The 25056-nt window shown below is 36.0% G+C and overlaps 1 protein-coding gene across 1 annotated transcript in view; it reads left to right on the forward strand.

Moving 5' to 3' along the window:
* Nucleotides 1-25056, forward strand: part of FANCC (FA complementation group C) — a 67868-nt gene that overhangs the window by 26054 nt on the left and 16758 nt on the right. The window contains exons 4-8 of the mRNA XM_063320431.1: nucleotides 10616-10735; nucleotides 11525-11589; nucleotides 14952-15116; nucleotides 18113-18269; nucleotides 24061-24113. Coding sequence (XP_063176501.1) covers nucleotides 10616-10735; nucleotides 11525-11589; nucleotides 14952-15116; nucleotides 18113-18269; nucleotides 24061-24113 — 560 coding nt within the window. The remainder of the gene's footprint in view (nucleotides 1-10615; nucleotides 10736-11524; nucleotides 11590-14951; nucleotides 15117-18112; nucleotides 18270-24060; nucleotides 24114-25056) is intronic.

A 25056-nucleotide genomic window follows, 5' to 3' on the forward strand; every position in this document is an offset into this window, starting at 1 on the left:
TAAAACAGAGCCGAAGTAAACAGCATTCCACAGACTTTTAGGGGGTTTTAATTTTGAGAAAGTATAGCTTCCCTTTGTCCCTCCTTTTGGCTGCTTGCTTCTGTCAGCCATAACCATAGAGGTCATGCTTCCTGACAAATCAGTTCTGCTTGAAGTAAATGGTATATACGTAATATATACAGTGTCTTCAAAAAGTTGTTTGGGTGTTGTTTTTTTTTAAAAAAAATATATGTTACTTTAAAATCTGAATGTTTTGTTGGGTTTTGGCAGTAATAAGTGCTGTAAAATGTTTAATCCTTTTTCAAAAGCCTTTCATCTTCATTGTTTTCATTCTCCCAATTTTCTTGCTTCGATGCTGAGTGTTGTTTACTGTTCCTCTATAGTATTTTACTGTTGCTTTAGCCATTAGCACAGCCCTTTTCCGCCAACTAAAATGAAGAATTTTTTTTTTTTTTTTTTACGCCTGACAGCCAGTTTATAGCTTTGGAAGTTGATTTCAGCTCCCTATTGTTTGACGTATACTCATCTGGAATCTTGAGTTTCATGAAATAGATTTAAATGGCTAAACTTGGTGTCATGCAAATACTTACGCAACATTTACAGGCCTTTTTGGAGTATGTAAATCAGCTGCAGTTGAAGACATATAGTGTAATTCTATTATATAAGTATATTGGCATGAAAGGATACACTTCGATAGATGAGTTTTTACATTGTATTTAAGCATATGTGTAATTAAGTATGTAAATGAGCTTGAAAGAAACCTCTTAACTTTCACTGGGTAACTAATAGTTCAAAGTCAATTTTCCTTTGGATCAAAACAGAAAACGAAAGACAGTTAAATGAGATATATGCACAGTTTTAAGATCTGACATCATTAATTAGAGCCCAATGACTTAATGAACTCCTAATGTGATATGCAACCTTTCAACTTTAAAATTACTGGTTAAAATTCAGCTTGAACAATCAAGTCTGCTTGCTTTGTAATGTGTCCCGAGGGAGTAATGAGTGATAATGGCACTTTTCTCAGGCCTTTGTGTGATTTGTTTGTGTCTCGGGTTCCAATGGGCTGCTCAGAGCTGCTGTGGCCCTCTTTATTCCTGTCCCTGGTGTGTTTGTCCTATGCATGCACAAAATACGTGGGGCCAGAGATGGAGTGAATTCAGAACCATTGTTTAACGTTTTTGTTAGCTGCACCAGCTGTTGAAATGTGTGTGACTACACTGGGTACCCACCTAGGGAAACCCACTTCTCTCAGCAATACTTGCTGAAGATTTGACGTTATCTGCCTCTTAAACTTGCTAATATACAGTTCTGACTCTAGTAGGTTAAAAAGCAAGATTCTTAGAGTGGGTTGCTTCAGGGGAGGGGGAAGACTGCAGTGAAAATTGGAACTGACCGACGAATCAAAGATGAGTAAGTAGTTGATACAGTGATAGTATATATTCAAGAATTCTTATAGAATGTGTTCTAAAACGATTTTATTCACAAAGGACAGGAGGGTGACTGAAGATGTTAAGAGATATTCATACAAGAAGAGAGTGGGGCTTGCTCTTTTTAATGTAGTGAGATAACATTTAAGAATGAAGATGGATTTTCATATACGGTACATAATGAATTTCTGATGCTTATTGTTCTGAAGTTTTACTGAGTTCACTGACAGTATTTTGTTGTTATTTTTTCAGTTTTTTGGAAGGTAAACTGGAGAGGGTTCTTGGTCATTTCTAAGCTATTGAAGATTGTACATCTAAATTGCTAGCCCTCTCACTAACGCCCTTTGTGATTCAACTTTCTAAGCTGATTTGGACCTTCTCCAGTCACCTATAGGTAATTGCATTGATAGGATGTAAGAGAATTTGCAATGTTTGCAAATTTGCAAGTATTACCATTCTTCTGGCTAAAAATTGTATGATAATACGAATGGGCTGGGGAAAAACAGACCTCTCTCTTTCAAATAGATAGTTTTTTAACAATGCCAAGCTAACATGAATATAAATAATTTCATGGCTTCTGATCCAAAATAAACAAAAGCCAAGTATCTCAAAGAACAAATGAGAAACTAAGGATTCTGCTTTCCTGCAAGCCTGCTTGAGTTTCAACAGCAAGTGTCACAATTTGCTAGCCAGCTGACATTTCTCAGAGCATTTTAGTAGTGCCAGGTGGCTCTAGTAAAGAATAATGACTTGTTACTGACAAACAAAAAGAAGCCTCTATTTGAAGAAATTCTACTGGCATTTATTATTTTTGCTAAACCTAATGTAATTAGTGACCAGCACTTGTTGCATCACCTTTATAGATGTGTTGTGTGCTTTTTTGCTAAAAAGTTCAGTGAACGTTTTTCTCCCCTTAAGCTTTTAAGCTTTTTTAAATTTTGGATTATGTTTTTTCTAGAAATTACTGAACTCAGAGATTTAAACTAAAACTGAAACAGTTTTAAGACGCATCCACTCTTACTAAACTTAAATATATTCATCCCTCTTTTCTACATAATTTTTGGTGGATTTAAGGAATTCTTCTGTGGGAAGCTTGCATTTTGGCTTTTCAAAATTGTGGAGGGAAGAGGGAAATTAATTCTAAATCTCTGGCTAGTTAAACCAGAGAGCTTAAAAAAAAAAAAAGATTTATGGTTGACTCTGGTAAAGCTATTGAATTTCCTTTTGTAAGTTAGTGTAAATATGTGTTTTATTTCAGCAGCAAAAGTCTCCCCTTTTTTAATGCAAAGAGTAATAGCCCTTTCTAGGTGGGTGTTTCTTAAAGAGAGATGAGAAAGAAAAGAGAAGGAGATTTGAAACTGCTTTTCCTGTCTGAGGCCAAGAGTAGACTGAAAGCTTGCCAGCCCCACAATTCTTTAGCTTCTTTCTTATGCTTTCCAAGGGTTTTGTTAGTGATTTGCAGATGGAGCTTAGGCTTTGGAACTCATCCATTAAAAAGTTGTGTGGTCTTAGCCACAGTAGTAGTGCAACATGTTTTTCCTATACTAGTTTCACAGAAGTTAACAGAGCTTGAATTGGTGAGGGAACAACAATGCAGCTTCCCCCCCTTTCCCGCCCCCTAATTTTCTTTGCTGCATATCATTTGGAAATTAGGATCAGGTTCATTTTGAATTGTATGGAAGTATGTAACATTTTTTTTCCATTTTAATAACCAGAGGTGGAGTATGAGCCTAGTCTTTTTCATGTATCAGCAAGATCAACACAATTCATAGCATATTTGATCACATGCTTAAGTGGCAAAACACTTGTCTGTGTGGCAGTGTTTGGCAGAATAATTTGTTTACCATCCACTAGTCTTTCATGGTTATCAATGGAGATTTAGATGTGGGCAGATGTCAGATTGTCATTCCAAGTGAGTAAGGAGAAAAATGAGAAGCTCCAATAAATCCTAAACATGTACTTGTGGCCAAAAATTGTATTTAGTGTGCTGGTATAGAATTTAGCTAATGAAAACCATCCCATAAATGCAAAGAATGTGTATCCATAAACTGTGCCGAAACGAAAAAAAACTTCCTGACAGTAAATGTCAGGAAGAAATGTGGGAAGAAAACCCCTCCCCACCCTATACTTAGGCACTTTGGCCCTGATCCAGTAAGTTACTGAGGAATATTTTAAGCTTTCTTAAAGTTAAGTTGAAACCAAAGTGATTTCTTTGTGCAAAACCTCTGAGCAGTTACTGGAATAGACTCAATTTGGTAAAGTGGGAGGTTGTATAGACTAGCTAATCATTGAAATATATGTGTGTACGTAGTATAACATTTCATCTATTTGAAATGTGTTTTAAACGATTTCAGTTTTAAAGCAGAAATTGGAGATTTTGATTAGGTTATCAATGGTAAGTAGTTTGTTTTTTTTTTAATTAGCTTATAAAATACGCTCTCACATACTGATAATAATTAAGTTGTTAGCAAACATGTGCCATATAATTTCCCTTAATTTATATGCCTAGATTTTTATAAAATGTTGAGAAAACAAACTTGTTTACAGTAAAACAGTACTTTGAAAACTACATTATATTTAAATCTGTATGGTGTTGTACTACCTTATTTTCTTTTACATTTTGGGTTTGGTTTGTGGAAAACTAATTTTCTGTCTTTTCCTGGAACTAAGTAAACATGAGGTCTTGTAAGCAAAATTAAAAGTCACAGACTTTGTTATGATTGGATAAGTGTGTGGAAATAAGATGAATTGTGTTATGTCAGAATCCTACTCACGGAATTGGTTTCATAAACAGTTGGTGTTGAGGCAGCAGTCTGTGAATGAGCATGCTACCTTGTCATTTACAAACTTAGCCACTACAGTTCTCCAGAACTGGCTGTTTTTTTCATAGTAAAAAGGTTCTAAAAATGCCAGACCTCTTTGTGTTTTATTGGCAATCATTTAATCTCAAAGGTATGGGACACAATGTTGGAGTTGATCATGCTGTTTTGAAGTATTTTTAAAGCAAGGTTGGAAATAGAATTTGATCTCTTGTCTTCAAGATCTGTGTTGAAAACAATGGGCCATCTGACTCTACAGGGAATGCCTAAGTACAAAATTGATGTACTTGTGTCTTGAAATCATTGCCATACAAGAAATACTCATTCCAAAATCTGATAAAATGCAAAGAGGAAATAGCACTTAATTCTAATGCTTTCTCTGAATAAGATTTAGTTTTTCTTACTATATTTGCTTTTTCTTAGCAGACCTGAGGAAATATAGTTCCCATCGAAGCAGATGGAAAGGTCAGAAATAAACCTGTAACTTGACTAGGTTTCAGAAATTTACCCTTGGGTATCCGTGTTGTACAAATTCCAACAAATTCACATAGATCATAATTTTCAACAAGATGTCATTAATGATCTCTTCTCAAAAAATAATGGTGCTCTGTGTTTCAAGGAGAACATAATAAAGAGAAATGTCCTTTAGGATAAATGATAGATCTTTCTGTTCCATCCTGCTCTACCTATTGATTTGACCAACTCATCCAAGTGGGCAATAAGAGCCCAGTAGTGTCACTGGGAAGTCCTAATCAGTATCAGGTTTGAATGGCTCATCCCAGTTAAACCATCTGTCTCCTCTCTCCAAAATATATTGCCACTGTTGATTTTCACATCTGCTTCTGAGGACATTCAGAATCATAAATGCTTTGGAGAGAGTGTGTTGAGAAGTTTCCAGAAACAAATTGGTTTATCTGGTTCCCCTGGAATGACTTTGAAACTGTCATAAATTCCAGGACAGTTGCTACAAAAATACAGTTACTAGCATAAAACTTGTCATGTGGTCCTGCAATAAAAATCAAGTGCTATTTTTGTGTTGATGTCTAATTTCAGGGGTAATTTTGCCTTTAATTCAGGCTTCTATATTATTCCCCATTGACATAAGCAGGAAGATATTACCTATTACAGAAAGAAGTGAAAAAAGGCTTCAGAGCTTTTGGATCCTAGCTTAGCAAAGGCAGTATCAGAAGACTAAAGCACCTCCTCCCTGTTGTTGGGGTTGGGGACGCTAGCTGTGTTCGTTGGTATCTGCCTGGTGCTGTGCTGCTTATCTTAGTGGAGGGGCAAATTCTGCTCTAGGAAAATAATATCCAGGTTTTCACAGATGCTTGTGCTCCAAGAGATGGTTGTCTCTGAGGAACAAACTCCATGGAGTAACTCAACAAATCCCTTGTAGCCCATGGAAATTGGCCTTCATTACTTAAAGATGAGTATCAAAAGAGCTGGCTTAGTTTAATTGAAGAGTCATGTGTGGGAAATGTCTTCAGTTGCTTACTCCTCTTTAGATACAGGTGAACAGTAACCAGGAAACACAGTGACTTGTTTTCTCCCTTTGTATTCTGAGAAGTCTTCATTTTCAAGTCTATTCTCATTCCCTTCACTTTCCCTGAGTGAAGTACTAAGAGACAGCCTTATAGCCAATCTGTAAATCAGAGAAGTAAATGTTAAATCTGGCCTCCTTCACTACAAAATCTGGTAGATATTTACACTGATAAAGTAAATGGTTTTATGTCTTCATGCAAGTGCTCCTAGGATTATCTGCCTATTAAAGATAGTACACACCTCAGTGCAGCAGTGGATGTTAAATTGAGTTAGCTAAGAATATTACTCAGTATAAATTGCATCAATAAAATATAGCCACAGATAAGATTGTTCAAGGAAGTTGGTCATTTTGAGGGGTTTATGAAAATTCATTAATTCATTTTCAGGCTGAAAGGGATTATGTCACAGAACTTTAATCCAAGGCCATGGGGATGGGTGTATTCTCTTGCAACTAGAACCACGGTGGTTTCCTCCCTGCTTCCTACTTAATCAATGGTAAGGGAAATCAAGAAAGAAATAATTTCTGGTATCACAGTATGCCTGACTGCTGTTCATTTTCCAGAATCATGGCATGTTGTTATTTTTCCTGAATGCAGTACTTCTGCCTCAGACTCATCCATTTTTCTGGCTTGTAGAATATGGCATTAACAGATTAGACAGTGAGTGTTAATTGATTTCCTGCCAGAAATAACTGACGATTATGTAGATCTCAAATTACCTACTTTGCTGGAGTAGGCTAGGATTCATGACTGAGATCTTCGATACAGGAGTGAATTTAGTATTCACAACTTTCCCATCATAGTTTTAAACTGAAAGAAGGTAGATTTAGATTAGACATTAGGAAGAAATTCTTTACTGTGAGGGTGGTGAGACCCTGGAACATGTTGCTCAGAGAAGCTGTGGATGCCCCATCCCTGGAAGTGTTCAAGGCCAGGCTGGATGGGGCTTTGAGCAACCTGGTCTAGTGGGAGGTGTCCCTGCCCATGGCAGGGGGTTTGGAACTGGATGATCTTTAAGGTCCCTTCCAACTCAAACCATTCTATGGTTCTATGATTCTATGTTCTTGAATACCTTCTATTGTGTTTGAAATGATTGCTTAAAAGTCATTAGTCTCAAATTACTGATCTCTGTGACCCCAGGAATCCACACTGTGGCTATATAAAATGTTATAATTTTTTTCTTTTCCAAAATGCTTTTCAGGAGCTTCATAGTGCAATAATGGAACCTATTGCTAGTTTTGAATATTTCTATAGCATCCTCTGAGACCCTCTGTGTGAAAATCTCCTGTAGAGAAATCTAGAAAGTTTCAGTACTTTCTGAAACACTTGATTGCAAAAGTGAAAAGAGAAACTTACATATAAGAAAACATTATTTTACATTCAGTCTCGGAGCTGGTTCTAACCAAGTTCTGCATTATGATGTGAAATAACTACTGATACAATCCCTTTAGATCTGAGAATTACTGGAATTTAAATTTTGTGAATTTTGAGGCTTGAGGCAAAGACAAATTTTCACTGCCATTTAGTTTAAAATTAGCCATTCCTGGTTTACAGTGTATTTTCGGTAATCAAGTTAATGATGTATAGGATGAAAGAGGATGGACAAATATAAGAAAATAATTACCTGATGATCTTTTTGTTCTTGGTCAGTTTTACTCTTTAGAGATTATCTCTTGGAATGGTTTGCTTGTTTTATCTTTCCATGCTCTAACTGGAAAATTTGGTTTCTCGCAACTACTCAGTTTACCTTATCCAGCTTACCTGGTAAATAGCTGGAAAAATCATATGAAAAAAAATTACTGTCTTTCATTGGAGGTTATTAGGTATAAGCTTTATTTCTGGACATTATACTACCCATTCCACAGCACTTGTGTACTTACGCAGAAATGTACTTTTACAAGAGGATTATGTGATAGAACAGTTGAAAGCATCTTGTTTTCAAGAAACAGGTCACCTTACTGAAATCATAGAATCATGGAATTGTTTGGGTTAGAAGGGACCTTCAACTACCCTCTAGCCCAAGCCCCCTGCCATAGGCAGGGACATCTTTCACTAGATCAGGTTGCTCAAAGCTCCATCCAACCTGGCCTTGAACACTTCCAAGGATGTGGCATCCACAACTTCTCTGGGGAACCTGTGCCAGTGTTTCTGACTTTCTGGGCTGCAAGTGCACATTGATGGCTCATGTCCGATTTTCCATCCACCAGTCCCTCTAAGTCCTTCTCCACAGGGCTGCTCTCAATCCATTCATCCCCCAGTCTGCACTGGTACTGGGGATTGCCCTGACCCAGGTGCAGGAGACCTTGCACTTGGCCTTGTTGAACTTTATGATCTTCGCACAGGCCCACTCAAACCTGTCAAGGTTCCTATGGCATCCCTTCCCTCTAGTGAATCAACTGCACCATGTAGTTTGGTGTCATCTGCACACTTGCTGCACTCAATCCCACTGTCCCGCTCAATCCCATCCATTGATGAAGATATTAAATAGTATTGGTCCCAGTATGGACCCTTGAGGGACACCACTCATTACTGTTTCCATTTGGACACTGAGCTATTGACTGTAACTGTTTAGACAGCCATCTAGCCAATTCCTTAGCCATCTAACAGTCCATTCATCAAATGTGTGAATTGTCAAATTGTTTTTCTTTTAAACATCTACCTACTAATGCAATATTATCACTTACAACCAGAATTATGTGCAGTAAGCGAGCTACACTTCTGGACATGTTTTGGGTGAAAGAAAGCATTTAAACCTTAAAAGATAAATGCTTTAAACGATTCTTAGCAAATTTCTTATCTTTGTTGTGTGTAGGTATGTCTCTGGCTTTGCACTGGCGATAGTATCTGTAAAATTAAACATGTAAGACACAAAGATGAATTCTAAATGTTTTTCACCTATAATATATACCTTTCTTTTATACATATCTAATATTTCCTTTAATCTTGACTACGGTACCTCCTTACCCCAGTTTCCCTTGCCCCCTTCTGGCTGTTCAGAGGTTTTGTGTGTTCCAAAAAAATAATGGAAGTGATCTGTAAAATCCTAGCATGGACATACTAAAGTGCTCAGAAAAGGAAAAACAACAAAAAAAGCAACCAACCAAACAAGCAAAAAACCCCAGGAAAGCGTTGCAGGCTGTATGCAGACTCTGATGATGTGTAGTAATTTTGTCTTGTCTTTTTCTCTATTGGTTAGTTAATAATGACTGTTACATAAGGATAGGGGAAAATAATTTTGAAATTACTCTTCATATAAAGAGTGTTTGATTATTTTTATCCCTAGGAAAATTCTGGTTACAGAGAGATCACTAGATAATATATTTTGGAAGGTTATAGATGAATATATGGGGTTTTAAGCTACTTTCTCATTTAGCTGTCCCTAGCTGCCATGACAACCTGTCAAATCCTTTTCAGAGCTTTTTATGTTTGTTCTTCTCACTGGTGAAGCTTATTGCAAGTCTTTCACTGAGCAATCCAACAAACTTTGTACTTTTCAAGCCCTCTCCTTACCTCTAGCAAAAGTGGCATCCCAAGTTTGCCGTTGATAACTCCTCCTTTATTTTATTTTCAACTTGAAGTCTGATCCCTTATCTCGTTGTACTTGGCAAACCATTCTATTTTATAGCAACTACTTGTCTGAACCCTTGATAGTGTTCTGAAAACAAATTTTAACTTTAGCAATAGCTGCAAAGGACAATAGAAATATATATGGTTCCATGTTAGTAAGATGCTTGTCTTTAGATTCTTGTACGTTTTGAAAATCCACCTTTTTATATCTTTTTCTTAACAATGCAAAAGTTGCCTGTAAATTAATTCTTTGAAACTGCGTTGACACTGCATTTTCCTTTCTCCTTAGTTTTAGGGAAGTCACTAGATGGCGGTAAAACAGCGGTTTCGCCTGTTGAGGGCTATTTAGGAAGTTAGGTTTGCAATGAAAGAAAAGGATGTTTAGGCATTTAACACGTGTGCAAGATAGTAAAATAGGCCTAAACAAAAGTACGATAAGTAAGGTGTCCCAAATGTTGCTTAATTTGATAGTAATGAATTTTCTTTGAACTCTGGTGTGCTTCTGCATGTTGTATCTTCTTTCTCATGTTAATCAAATGTGGAATACATGGAATATATATAATTCTGGGACTTCTAAAGCAGTTGCTTAGATTAGTTGTTTAGCTTCTCAACAAAAGCATGCATAAATATTTGGTTTGGATTTCCAAAAGCAGAAAGTGATTTGGTTTGGTTTTCTGAAAGAAAAAATGATTTATTTATTTTTTTTTTAGTCTGGAATCTTTCATCAGATCCATCTTTTAAAAATACTAGATAGAGTGAAACCCCCTGAGACAATGGAATTCGAAGAGCTTTCATCTGAACTTTCTTTCTAATTACATATTTTTAAAATTAAAGTCTTTTTCAGTGTTTGCTAATGCTGACCCTCTGTTACAAAGGTTTTTATACTTATTGCCATACAAAGCGTTGTTGATGCTTTAAGTGTCAATGATATATAAACCCCTGAATTGAACTTCTGGAAAGGGAATGTAGCTGTTATACCAGGATGTAGCAACAGCGGACAGGAAGAAAAAAAGCCTGTAACAAATTCAGAGCAGATCATTTGACTATGTTGACTACTACAACATAAAACTACCTCTGCTCAGTTATGACAGCAGGATGCAAAAACCTGGTTAAGATATCACACAACAGTTTTCACAAATGCATCAGTTGGGAAGGTGCTGGAGTGTAAGATCTGTCCAAAAGACAGCAGTCTGTTCTTTTTACACAGAACGTTGTAGCCTAATATTTTTTCTATTGCTCTTCTGTTGATTTCTCACAGAGTTTGCTGTGCCATCTCCTTTCTTCTTCTAAGTGGGAAAGTAATGAAGCTGAAACCAGTACATTTATATCAACTCTTGGCTACACGTCAGCAGATTATTATTGTCACTTAGTTAAAAATGTAAGTATTTTGTGCAACTGAGATTTTGTTAATAATAAATCACCAATTTCTAAGCACGTATATAGAGTTGTCATTGTTATAAGGAACATAAATTGAACTTTGTTTATCTTTTCTTACCTCAGTTACTTTTACAGCCTTTTAAGGGAAAAAATGAAGTGGGAGATCTCTGGACAAAAGAGAAAAAATTTTATTAGATTATACTGTAATAGGTGTTCATAAAAACAAAATTCCTTTTGCTGTTGTACTGTAACAAAAAGATGTCTGCCCTATCATAAATCTTTTTCCCTGTGAAGTTTAAATTATATATTATATTTTGTTTATTGGAATGTAACATTTTGAATGTTTTCTTTGACTGTATGCACTGCATTTAAAATGGTAGATGAGCCCTAAATCTTAGGAAAAGTGTCTTTTACATTTAATATGCAAAAATAATGGGAATAATATTTCATAATATGTTGACTTAGAGCATATAAAAATTATTAGTAATGCTCTTCTGAAAGTTTTGCCTTAACTGGTGGGAAGCAGAGCTAAAATAAATAGCTTTTTAGTTTTCAAATGTGGAAGGTATATAATGCGTGTTCAAAAAACATTTTGCAGTGTGGTTTATTCAGTGATCTAGACAGCTTTAATTTGGCACTAAAAATTAAAAAAAAAAAAGAAAAAATCAAACTGAGTGAACAGAGAAAGTTATTAACCTCCACAGTATGTCAATCACACAGAGAACCATGCAAATAAAGTCTGATTATTTGCAGTATGTGTACTTTATTTTATTTTTATTTTATTTAACAGATGGTCTTTTCATTACTAGCAGAATTCAGAGGAAATCAGTTCAATGGACGTAACATACAGGGGAGGTAGGTGTTATCTAAACATCATTTTGGTATGTAGTAGTTTGGATCATTACAGTTCAGTGAGGGTCTTCTCTGAACAACCTATTCCAGTGTCTCATCACCCTCATTATAAAGAACTTCTTCCTTATGTCTAATCTAAATCTGCCCTCTTTCAGTTCAAAAGCATTGCCCCTTGTCCTACCACTGCAGCCCCTGGTAAAAAGTCTCTCTCCATTTTTCTTATAACCCCCTTCTAAGTACTGAAAGGCCACAATAAGGTCTCCTTTTACAGCCTTTTCTTCTGCAGTCTAAACAACCCTAATTCTCTCAGCCCATGTTCATAGGAGAGGTTCTCCAGCCCTCTGGTCATTTTAGTGGCTCTCTCCTCTGGACCCGCTCCAACAGGTCCATGTCCTTCTTATGCTGGGGACTCCAGAGCTGGATGTAGTACCTCCAGGTGGGGTCTCATGAGACAGAGCAGAGGGGCAGAATCACCTCCCTTGACCTGCTGGCCACGCTTGCACTTGACCTTGTTGGATTTCATGAGGTTCATAATCATAATGTTGGCTGCTTTATGCATCCTTAGTACCAAAGTTAACTGGTGTTTACTTTAAGAAAAAACAAAAAAAAATTCAAAGATTTTTTTTCCTGTTTGTCTGAGTGATAGTTTAATATGACAGAATAGTAGTTACTTTGCACTTGTTATTAATGATAAAATTTGCTTATTTAAAGAATCTCTTATTTTCCTTCCATTTAAATGTGACCAAGCACATAGTATTTCCACCCTTTAAGTGCTTCCTTGGCCTGGTTTTCTAAGGGTGAAAGTCTGAGACACTGGGTGGGAAGGAAATTGTGATGGGCTCTGACCAGGTCTCCAATCCAGATTATCAGGAGATGCTAATAATCACCTTGCAACATTGTGCGGGGTGTTTCTACATGTCTAGGTGTAGTCAGTGAGAATAATCACCTTCTTCATTCACACTACATAAATCTGAGTAATTAAGCCAAAATCTGTGACCATAAAAAAGGGAATACATTTGCCTAATGCTACCGTTGTCCCTATTTTTGACATGCTTGTACTTTTTCACTGTGTAATTTGTGCCTTTCCACTGACCTTGAAATGCAGATCATAGTCTTTTGTCAATACTTCAAAAACTACCATCAGTGGATCCTTTTGATTGCATGTAAATTAAGTGTATTCCAGCTAAAATTGTTTTATAAATAAATAAAAAATAAGGATAGATATGTTTAATATAGACCTTATACTCAAATTGTGTCTGCTTTTTTAAATGTATGACTCTCCTGTGCATATTCTGTTGGTCTGCAGGGTCAAAGCTGCTGACATGATGAAAAGAGTTTTATGACCTATTTAATGCCACATAGCCTGTAAAGTTACAGGAAAGAGGAGGCTGAAATATCTTCCTTGTATCATGAGCCAAAAGTTTGGCTATTTTTCTCCCATCCTTCTTGCACTGTCTTGCAGGAACAGTAAATGATCTGAATTCATTTATAGCTGACTTTAGTACCGAAATCATGGACACGGTTAATGAGGATCATCACAAAATTTTGTTTGATGTAGAAAACAAACACCTATGTTTTATAAAGTAGGGTGAAGCAGACTTAGCTGGAAAGCTAGTGAGACTGTTGGGAAGAGAAATATCTAATGTCTAGCAGGAGAAAATGAAAACTTTGAACTTAAGAAGATTTTTGAGTGTAGAAATTACGGTAAGGCTCTTTATTCAAGTTGCAGAGACAAATGTAGTTTGCATTTGTCTCATTTCTCCGTTCAGTGGTGCTTACAGCAACACAGATGACAATGTCTGGGCAAATTCATTGTACACAGGTGGAATGCACTGTGCAGTATTCTCCAGGAACATATTTTGAAGATGATATAGAAGAAGAAAATTGCCTTTGCAGGGTTTTTCTTTTGAAGTTAAGAGTAAAGTAAACTGTTAAAATTTGCTAATCCTGGATAAAAATTAGAAACAGAATTTTGTAAAGGGGACTGATTTAAAGATTCTCAGGTCTGTGAACTTTATGTGTGTATCTCAGAAAACACTACTGCACAATAAATATCAGCCCAATAATTACCTTTCCTAGGGAAACACTTCTCATAGTAAAACTGCATCTCAAAGTATTTCAGTTTAACAAACCTTAAATACATATTTGGTTAGGTACTTACTCAGAAATTTGAGTCTTTGAAAATGTATCATGTTTTATTTCTCTCATTGAGGAAACAATAATGATACTTCATGACTACAAGTCATAGTGCTTCTGTCAAAGCACATGCTAGTGACCATTAGGCAACATCTATTTGAGTGTAGCTTTAATACATGCAGGGCAATAGAGTTAGCCCTTACACAGAGCAGTCTGTAGGGTAATTCCTGTCTCAGCTCTTCATCGACTGTATTGGTGGCTCCCCAAAGAAAACAGTTTTGGGTTCTTGAAAAGAATGCACCCCTTTTAGTGAACAATGCAATCAGGAGAAACTTGCAGCAACTGAAGGAAGCCTTTTACAAACCATCTATCACTTTCAAATTTGCTAGAATTCAATATATTGGAGTTCTTTGTCTTCATAAATATCTTCCTGTCAAAACTGCATCTAGAAAAATCTGCAGTTTCATCTGCTAGAAACTATGTATACTCTGAAAAACTTGTGATTTCCTTTTGCAAATGTTATCTCTTACATTGTATGCTATTTTCCTTTTTGTTTGTGTTCCAAAGGTTCCATGTTTTGTTTATGTTCCAGGTTCCACTGTCTCTAATAATTTCGAAGCATGTAGTTTTAGCAAGGAGGTCAAGCCAGTGGTTCGTATATTAAGATCCAAAAGCATATTAAGATCTGCAGTCCTTCAGCTGTAGATCTGTAAGACAAAAAGTTTTCAACTGAGCCCTTAAAGACAGCAGGATTCATATTGCTCCATTCATAGAAGTTGTCTCTTTTGAGAGGACAGAAGTCAAGGAAGTAACAGAGGTCTTAAAAGCAGCGAGGTGGTCTCTTGTGAGGGTCTAGCAAACCTACATGGGAGCTGTGAATCTATAGTCTTTCTCACCTGTGCCTCGCTGATCCTGGGAAAGGCAAAGCATTCCCTGTTAAGAAGGGTGTGATTACTAAGCTAATACAGCTGGCTGCACTTCAGAATTGGGCTGGTATCACGGTTTGCCTTGAGCATTAAATATCAAAATTTTATCTGACTTCTAAAGATTCTTCAGGCAATAAGTGACAACATGTCAACATTCATTCCAATAAATAATTTTTCTGCAGTTAGGTATGTATCTGTTACATTTAACCTTCTGTAATTAATTTAATCTTCTTTTACCATATCAGTTTAGAAATTAAAGTTTTGACTTTCCTGAAATATGAATTGTATTTATTTTTTCCTCAGAGTTTCAGGCAGTCGTGTGCATGCTGTGTCCCTTTTCTGTCTCCCTCTCATTACTTTGCCTGATCTAACTCCATTGCTGGAAACTCTCCTTCTTTACCAAGGAGGTGCATCAAAAGAAATTCTCAGTTCAGAGTTTCTAGAGGCTGTGAATGATGCCTTTTTAAAGTAAGTAACATGGTCTGTATGATTTTTATGCTCTTTTCATAAAGATTATTAATTCAATTAAATGTCTTTTATCTGGGTTTGTATGCTGAATGCGCTGTACATCATCTGCATTCCAGTAAAATATTTCCCTTGCAGGTGAATAGCAGAACTCAGGTTGTAGGCCAAAGCTGAATTTTAAATTGCTGATGTTATAAATTGTGGCATGACAGCTTTAAATATTGACTGGAAATTTGTCCCACCTTTTCTCTATAATGGAGGTTGAAGTCTTCAATACATTTTAGGAATTTTGAGAAAGATATGATTATTTTTCATGGAAATGTTATTTACCTTGCATACAAGTGTATCAGCATTCCTAACTTGACATTTTGAGAGCCATCTTCATTTTCCTATGCACAAGATAGATCCTTATGCTTGAGTGGTTCCATATTTCTCTTTTTTTTTTTTCCTGTGAAATTGGTTCTCAAGATATTAAGTTTTCCTGGTTTTCAGCAACTTATTTTTAATGGGCCTAATAGGAGCAATTTGTGAAATATAACTGCTTGTTTTGCTGCCACTAAAACTACTCTCTAGATAAAATCTAGTCTATGGATGAAAAACAGCTGAGTGAAGATGAACATTAGCAAGATTGGCTATGCCAGGGAAGGAAAGACGTTAAGGAAAGCACAGCCTGCTTTTGATTGAGAGTTGTCTTATTCAAGTTGGAGCTGAGGGGCTGTATTATGAACAATTTTTTTTTTATACTAGAAAAGGTCCTTTGTGAACACTTTACCTCAATCATCCATTTGTCTCCATTTTAATCGAAGTTCTAATTGCTTTCTTTGTACTCAACATTGTAATTTTTGAGATGTTCCAATGAAGATTGTTATACTGCTCCATTGAGGGCTCCAGCAAAAAGAAATAATTAATGGAAAAGCACAATTACTAATTTGTACACGTTACTAGAAGCTGAGGGAAAAAAAGTGAAAAAGGAATGTGAAGGTCTGTAGTGACAGATGTGTCCCGAAACGAGAGAGCTATCTTGTATTTGTCAATCTTTCGTGTCTTCAGAGTGCATGTGTTTCACAATCAGTAATGCAGTTTGGAAAACTTTGAGAGCAAGTTCACAGGTTCAGCGTAGATGGTCTATACTGACGTCAGTGAGCCAATGGGCAGGCCATTGCGGCATACTTCTGCAACTTCATAATGTGAGTCTGAATCATTTAGATGGTCATAAAAGGTCCTTCTGACTGAAATATGTGTCCCTATGCTTAACTTTTGAGCTACTTGTTTATCACAGTGAGCAAAAATAATTCAGTTCATATGAATCTTGACTAAGTGGCTCTTGCAGGAAAGACCCTTGACAAAAGTGTATGGTTTCCCTGAGAGCAGATGTAGGCTCACACGTGCTTTGCATGGGATACTCCTGGCTTGTCATTGAGGCTCATGTGATCTCAACATGAATGTCTTGTGTTATACTTCACACACACACTTTAACAACTGAATTCTGTGTTCCCTAACTCTGTCGTGTTCTGAAGTCTTGTTTTCCATCTGAACACGGGTGAAGCCGGCTCCAGGAAATAAAGTTATTAAATACTGGGACTTGCAGTGCTCCACAAAACTCAGCATTGTTCCAGTGGGACCATCTGCAAGTTCAGTCACATTAGGATAATGACTACAGTTTACTTATAATATGGTTTTTAAATCTCAGAGTTGGAACAGCTCTATGTAAGCTTATTAGATTTTTTTTTCCTGGAGTAATATTTATAATATCTACCACGCTACCACAAAAACAACAACAAAGAGGATTGTGGCAAAATCAAATTATCTTTTGTCATTCTTAAGTTATTCTGATGTGCACATGTGCTTTAATAGTGATACTTAATTAAACAGCATCTTGAAATTGAGCATTACTTTACAATTTTGAAATTCTACATACTTGGATATAATTTTTGTCTACAGATGTACACATTTAAATTAAGCTATTACATAGTTTTGAATGGAAAAAATACAGCTTTTCAATGGAAATCAGAATTCTAATGGCTGGTATTTAAATGAAAGTATGGTAAAATACATACATTGAAAATAGATCTTAAAATGCTGTTAAATCTTTCTTTCTGCTGATATTTTTCTTTTTTTATCAGTAACTTTAGTTTGCATGTACTCTCCAGCCTAATTTTATTTTTTTTAATCTTAACTTGATTTAATACCAAGGCATGTATTTCTTGTTAATTATGTATTTTTTTGTTTTTTACTTTTTAATTTGCAACAATCATGATAGCTGCAAATGTATTCAAGGGTATTTTGTGCTGTGATATCTCTTCTTGGATGGCTACTTTAGTATATATTGATTTGTGCCGGTCCACACAAATTACGGTGTTGTCTCAAAATAAGCCATGCCTTTTATTTGCTAGTGATATAACACTATACTTCAGCTGAGCTATAGCTGAAAGCTTTAGGTGAAGAGATAATTACCGTCTTAACCATTTGTCTTTTAAAAGGCTTGGGTCAGTGTTGGTGGGCTGAAGACATACCTACCTACCTCTACTTTTTTCTTTTTTCTTTTTTTTTTAATTTCTCTGCAAAGACAGGTAATGCTTTGATTTAGCCAGATTGTCCTGCATATCTGTCAGCTGCTGTCATTTCCTGAGCTGACTGGTCTGCAGGAAGCAGTCTGGGTTTGAAAGAGCACAAGTGTGGGGCAGGACCTTTCTCTAGAGAGAAAGGGAACTCCTGGCTTAAACCTTCCATTTCCTTTTGCTGGGATCCGTCAGAACCAATTTTTTAGGTTTTAAAGACATGTGGTAAGGTTTAATTTGTAGATGATGGTGACTCTCTGTTATTCTTTGCCATTATTATTTGATATTGAACTGAGTACTGTAAACAAGATTTTCTCTCTCTTGCTGCAGGTTGATCTTTATGTCTTCTTATTCCCCAATGCGCTTAAAAAAAAAAAAAAAGTACATTTTTGTCTTCCTTTCAGTTTCTCAGGGAAAACAGTATTTTTCTCTCTAAATCAGGAAGAAGATCTCCCTGCCTGAATCAGCTGTCATCAGCCTCTGGCTTCGTCACTTACCAAGCCTTGAAAAAGCTACATTACATCTTTTAGACCAGCTAGTTTCCATTCAGTTGAATTCACTGGAAGAAGTGGCCTGTGTCATAAAAGATTCATTACTGGTATGTGCAGGATGTAGTACATTTGATACTGCTCTTTCATCCTTCAGAAGTTCAGAGAGTTTTCAAATACATCAGTGTATTTGAGGGAAATGGCTGTCATGTGGCATATAACTTGCTAATGCAAAGGTAAATTTTGAGTCTTGCAAACGTCACTAAATTTTTAGCTTTCACACTGAATTGGTAGAAGAGAAAAAAGGTTCCATCCAGTGATGAAGAATGGATGGAGACAAGAATCTGACTGTTGGGGGTGCTGAGTGCCTGCCCTCTGTCTTAAAAAATTATAAACTTTGGCCAGGAAGGATTTGAATCTGTTTTTACTTCAATCTCTGTGCCCTTGGGAGTTTAATAGTTTAAACAATTGAAATTCCTTGTATATTATTTTATTATGGACTGCTTAGTTACTTGGTTTTGTTTGCAAACCTGAACAAAATTCTTAACACAAAACATTACTTAAACTGCAATTAAAGTTTGTTTTCAAATGCTGTGTTACTCAGTGCACCAAAAATCTTTCCTATGAGAAATATGACACAATACCTTCTCAAACATAATGGGCTAGTTTGCAACACTAAATGTAAACATAATTGTTAATTACAGTGTGAAATAGTATGTGTTATGCACTTAAATTATATATTTCATAAAATAGATATTAAAAAATGGCCTGTAATGTCTTAATTTCAACCTATAAAATTGCTTGAAGACTATGTATTTTAGATTGGAAAAGAATGGTATCTTTAAATATTCTTCCTTTTTAATTGAATCTGCAAATTTCTGTTTTAGGATCCATCCTAATACTTGTAAATCTTGTAAATGCTTGGCATCTACAGCACTTCACATGTCATCTGGGGATCTAGGTATTCCAAAAGACAAGGCTATATACAAGGCCTGTGCCTAATTTTTCTGTATTGGATATACTGAATTGAATACAGTGTATGGTACCACATGTGGCTAAGGAACAAACCAAAATCTAGGTTATGTATAAAAAGAAGTAAAATCTTTGTTTTAATTATTGGTTTATTGTTGTTTATTAACGATGTTATTTACCTTGTCTTCACATCCTGATCCCTGAAAAGAATGGAACATTACTGTGCTTAGGTTTTCCTTCCTTGCCCCTGCTCCAAAGACTTTGTGCTTTCAAGATAAGATATCCACAGAGTGGAAAGGCCAGTGCAGCAGCTTTGGATGCTGGTTTACAGAGGACATCCTGTGGACAAGGAGTGGAATGAATGGAGACATAAAGAAAAGAGCAGTTGGAAGATGGATAGTGCTGATTGATAGGCATTAATAAGAGGGAAGGTGCATAAATGGAAGATGGAATACAAATTAAAAACAATAGGATGAGCAGCTTCAGAGAGGCGTTTGAATATTTATTTAGGAATATGGGTATGGATATTTTGGCAGTTGGATTATGGTATTTGTAGGATGTGACCTCTGTTTGCTTTATGGGTATGGTAATAAAAAGTGAAATCATGAGACAAAACTTGATTTATAAATTTTTTTTTGTTTGGAAGAAAACCTCTAGAGTACAAATAGGCAGAAATATGTTAGTGATTTGATCATAGTGTACAATAAGAAGGAAACTTCAATAAACTATTTCATAATTGCATTAGCATAGTCATTTATCTAAATAAAATACCTTGATACAGTAACCAAACTGTACATAAACCTTATAGAGATCCATAGTAAACTGCTAGAGATAGTTGTAAACCACTGCACTTCTATTATGAAAGAAACTTGATATGCAATACTCATGTATTTTAATTCCAAGAGTAATTGTAGTGTGATAGTGTATATGGTATGCTATTAAGTTTGTGGGTTTGGGGCTAAACTGGAATTAATATTGGAAATTCTGTAGTTATTCAGAAGTAATAAAAACAAGTGAAGTGACCATCACAAATGGTCTTTTAGCTTCTTCAGAATTTGGTCAGTGAGTGGATGTCTTCCTTTCTGAAGTAACTTTAAGGTTTGTATGTGTGCATTAACAACTGCAATGTAAATAAATACACATATTAGAATTTTATGTTTTACCAGAAATGCATAGGTATGTATATAAACACCAGATCTTTAAAGCACATGTATGTACAAAGAGATGTGAATGAATCTGTGTCAACTATAGTTTATGTTCAGTTCTTAGATAGCTTTCCAAAGTAGTTTTATTTCTTTCAAAGTTGTGTTACAAAAGTGCAAGATGTTGAGAGGGTTTAAAATTTTGCAGCTTCTCCATTATAAACCATCTATTATTGCTGCGTTTTATTTTTCCTGCCTGTCAGCTTTCCCAAGTCCAACCCAGCATCAAAATTGTGTCGCGCTCTGCAGTTGAAGCTCTAGCTGTGCGGTCTCCCTTTTTGTTATTTTCGCTACAGCATTACAGAGGAAATACAGTTTTATGTGTTATGGTGTTATGGGTGTTATGGTGTTATGGGTGTTATGGTGACTCCTGCTTTTGCTGACAGGTACCAAGCTGGAGACTGCGCTGGTTCCCATGCCCTTGTGTTGCCCTCTTGTTGTGCCTTATCCCCAAGGTTTGAGTCTAGCTGGATCCACACTCACCTTTCACTGGGAGCTGTGCCAATGGCATTAACGAGGGAGAAAGGAAGAAGGATACAGAGGGAAAATTAGAAGTTTTTTTTTCTTGTTGTAATGCATTCCAGCTAAGTTACAATTAGTTCCCTCAGTATTGCGTGTCTTCAAAACCTGTGCTGTTATGGTAAAATTTTTGAAATAGTGTACAGTAATTTATTCATAATATAGATGAATTCAGGAGCTTTTAAAACCTCTGTTAAAAAGATATTTGTGCTTTCTAAATAACCATGTGATTCAAAATAAAAATGCATTTGGCACTTAGTATTAAGTGACACTTATTTTTAATTGGTAAATATAAAATTCAGGAATGCAGGTAAATATATAATGTGGAAATACAGATAACATTTGAAATACAGCAGTGTAGTAGTTTCTTAAAGCTAGACGCGTTTAACTGTAGAAGTGTTGTGTGCAATTAATTGCATTTGAATCTGGAAGTCAAGAGAACTGGTATTTATGGTATTGCCACCTCAGATCTGTTGCAGTGTGATCCTGGGCACAATTTGTTTACCAATGTTTACTCTTACTTGCGGTTGTTAGAGAGCATTCTATGATGTGAATAAAACACAGTATACAATTATTAGGGTATTCCTCTTTGTGCCATTTCCTTGCATCCTGTAGATACAAAGTATTTTTATTATGTCTTTATTCAGTTCTGGCTTTGTATTATAAATTAGTTGTTTAGGCTTCTTCTTTATGATAATACAGATACAAAAGTAGTGTAGTTCTACAGAACTTGTGTATGTAATACTTTATGTTACAGTATATTTTTCCTATTTTATTTCTTTCAAAAATCCCTGTGTTTTTTTGTGTGTGTGGTTGTTTTTTTTTTTTTCTGAAGAGACACAAATTCTCAAAATAGGTAATCATGATACCACACATGCAGTTCCAGCTCCCTGTGTTTGGCTCTTTTTGATTTAGTGTGTGTTGTGCCATATGTATTGTGCATGTTTTAAAAGTGGTGGAACAAGCTCCTGGTAGACAGTATGTTTGCTTTGCTGAGCTTTCTGTGAAAAATACTGCATAGTCGCAGAAAAGATTATTAAAATGTAAAATGCCTTTTCATTTTCCAAAAAATGGGATAATGTCAACAACATTGAAAAAACTGTGAGAATCCCTCCTGAAATTGATAATCCCTCCCAAACTCCAGAATTGCTCCTGGCCACAGCAGAATTGTGCTACCTGCCCTAGTCCTGCTACACAACAGGCGCATCTTCAAATTGCCTTGGAGGCTTTTGCACTATAATAGCATTCTTACTTTGAGCGCTTGCAAATTAATTCCATGCAGTCCATTGATCAAACTCTTGTGGAATTAGGTAACAGTGGTGGGGTTGGGGATTTTTTTTTTGTTTTCCCTTTTAAAACCAGTGATTAAATTCATATTGATTTCAGTAGTTAGCTTAAATACTAGGAGCTATTAATTGTGGTTTCCTGCAGTGGGTACTGTAGGTTGCTGCTGTCTGCCAGGAAAGGGTGGAGGGTTTTTCATTGTTGCATACAGCACATTTATTTTGCTCTTGTTCAAAAGAACCAGTATTTGATCTTGATATGTGTGGCAATGCGTTGATGGACACTTTCTAGTTTATAGTCAACCTGTCTTAAGCAACAGTGGGTTGGTTTGTCATCATAGAAGTATGTGTGCAAAGGTAGGCAGTTTCTGACAAGACAGTGGAGAAATGGCTGAACTCAACCATTTATCGCACAGGACTGAAAAACCTACTTCTTTCCACTGTTTTCACAAAATTGCAGAATGGTTGGGGTTGGAAGGCACCTCTGGAGATCGTCCAGTCCAAGTTTTCCTTTTTTTTTAAAAAAAAAGAAAAAGAGGCGAACGTGTCGGTTTTGTCTCGGCCAGCCAGCTTTTTTTCTTCCTCTAGCAGCGGAAGTTTGGAGACCAGCCTTGCACCAAGCTGCTTGCTGTTCTTCACACCTCCAAAACGCCGGCTGTAAATACTCTCGAACACTAGATGGCATACATTCAACAGGACAATCTAGCTGCAGCCATGTGACAAAGAAAAAGTGTAAAACAGGAAAATGAGGTGCCGCCTAATATTTCCAGCATGGCAAAGACAACTGTGAGAAACAAAGAGCTTTTCTAGATAGTTTGTATTCAAGGTTGTCTCTTTATTTTCTGAGATTATCATATAGGGATTGTATATAGTAAAGTCCTCATTCTGCCTGTGGGCAAGTTAAGAGGAAAAAATTCTGTTCTGTTTGGTACTTTTTAGCTTGAAACAAATGCATAAAAGTTTTCTTTGGAATAGTTAAAGCTCTTAGAATAAATGCCATTTATAAATGCTATTTCTTCCATGCATCCTGAAGTTTATAGAATGTGTTCTACTAAACATGCATTACTCTAGATTGTTTAAGAAATGTATTCGTATCAAATTTTCAGGTGCTAACTTCAGAAACACAAAGCTTGACTTTGTGTTTTAGCTTAGGCAGATACAATTTGGGAAATGTGTTAGTAGTTTTTTATTCTTGTTGTTCTATAAAAGGCTAATAAATCTTAGAATTTAAGAATATGGGATTAGAAAGTAGTGTGTTTACTAGTGCATATTTAATATAACAACTTTTGTAAAACAGCCTTTTGTGTCGTAGCATGATAAAAATCTTCCCTAGTTAAAAAAACCCAACATTTTGATGCACTGAGAAATTTAGCTTGTTCTAGCAACTCTGAAATTCACAGAAGATAATACTGTGAAAAAATGTCTTGGACCAAAATGCGTGCGGTAATGTTAAAGACAAAGGTGATAAAATAAATTCAATTTCTGGAATTTAATTTTGAAAATGTAGCAAGAATCTCAAAGCATATCCACAAGGGATTGTCTGTGAAGAGGAGAGAAAAGTGTTTTGTAAATCTGCTCCCTGTCTCTTGCCTCCAGCAATTGCATGCAGCAGCCTGTTCATTCTATCTGCCACCTTTAGTATTTTTAGTGATCGTTGTCATAAACAATTTGGGATCCCAGGTGTTTGCATTTATCAGCTGTTTAGTCTGCTTGGTATCACTGTGGATCTCCTTCCATGACTTTGACATAATTATTTTGAAGAAACTAATCCTGAGAAAATCCGAAGGTTTAGTAAGAGTTGATCTGAAATTTACAGTTTAATAATTGCAGTGTAATAGCATCCGTGAGTTAAGATGTAAATTATATAGTGGCAGTTGAGTTGTTTCTTATTAATGACTAATTTTCTTTCATTTGTTTATCAACAGCCACAAGCAGCAAGCCATCCTGCCATTTTCAGAATTGTTAATGAAATTTTCAAGTAAGTTTTGAAATTAATAGTGGGAAGTGTTTCAAATGATCAGTTTAAACTGCGGTTTTCTTCACAAGAAGAAACAGTATTGTAATCTGGGCTGTATTATAATTTCAGGATGTCTTTTTCTTTAGATGTATGCCTTAGTGTCCCTTTCTGTGTAATATACTACAAATAATGAAAAATGTTAAAAATCTTGTGAACTTTACATAGAAGTTACATTATAATATAATGATACAGTTGACTACATTGTATTTTAGCCTTTAAAAATTATCTTTTTTTTTGTATTTCAGTAGAGATTTGTGGTTGAAATATGATTTTGAGATGTAAAATATAAATGCTGAAATGGCTTGGCCCATGCTAGCATGAAGATGGAATTTAGCTAAAACTTTTGCAGTTACCAGTCTAGTCTCCTTTTCATTATGTTAATAGTCTTCAGGATTAATATCAGATACACTCTTAATGGTACTAAACAATTAATCTGCCTGTTAATAATGAGTTTGGTTTTGAATGCATTAAGATTATTTTGAAGCAATAGGTATTGTTTACCACATGGGGGCTTCCAGAACGTTGTACTCAGTTTTCAGTAGCTTTTTCTCTTCACTTCACCGGACTTATTATTTTATCGTTCTTTGTAAGTAGACCTACTGCCAGGGTTATTAGTTATATAGTATTACAGTTTCGATATAACAATAATGTATTTAGTGACTGACATTCTTTGTTCATCAAGTGTTTTCCTTCTTGAGAAAAAAGGGCTCCCAGGTGCAAGTGTTTGGGAACACCTGTGTGTCTGCATCCCTGCCTTTGCTGTACGAAGCATAGCCTGCTGTACGGTGAGAGTGCAACCACCCGGCAGCTATTGCCACAGCAGTCCTTTCTGCTGCTGTGGTCCAGTGTCTGAGCACAGCCAGCATTTTCTGAATAGCTGAGACCAGTTGCTTTCCCAAAGCAA

The sequence above is a fragment of the Chroicocephalus ridibundus genome, chromosome Z, assembly GCF_963924245.1.
Source record: "Chroicocephalus ridibundus chromosome Z, bChrRid1.1, whole genome shotgun sequence".
Taxonomy (NCBI): Eukaryota; Metazoa; Chordata; class Aves; order Charadriiformes; family Laridae; genus Chroicocephalus; species Chroicocephalus ridibundus.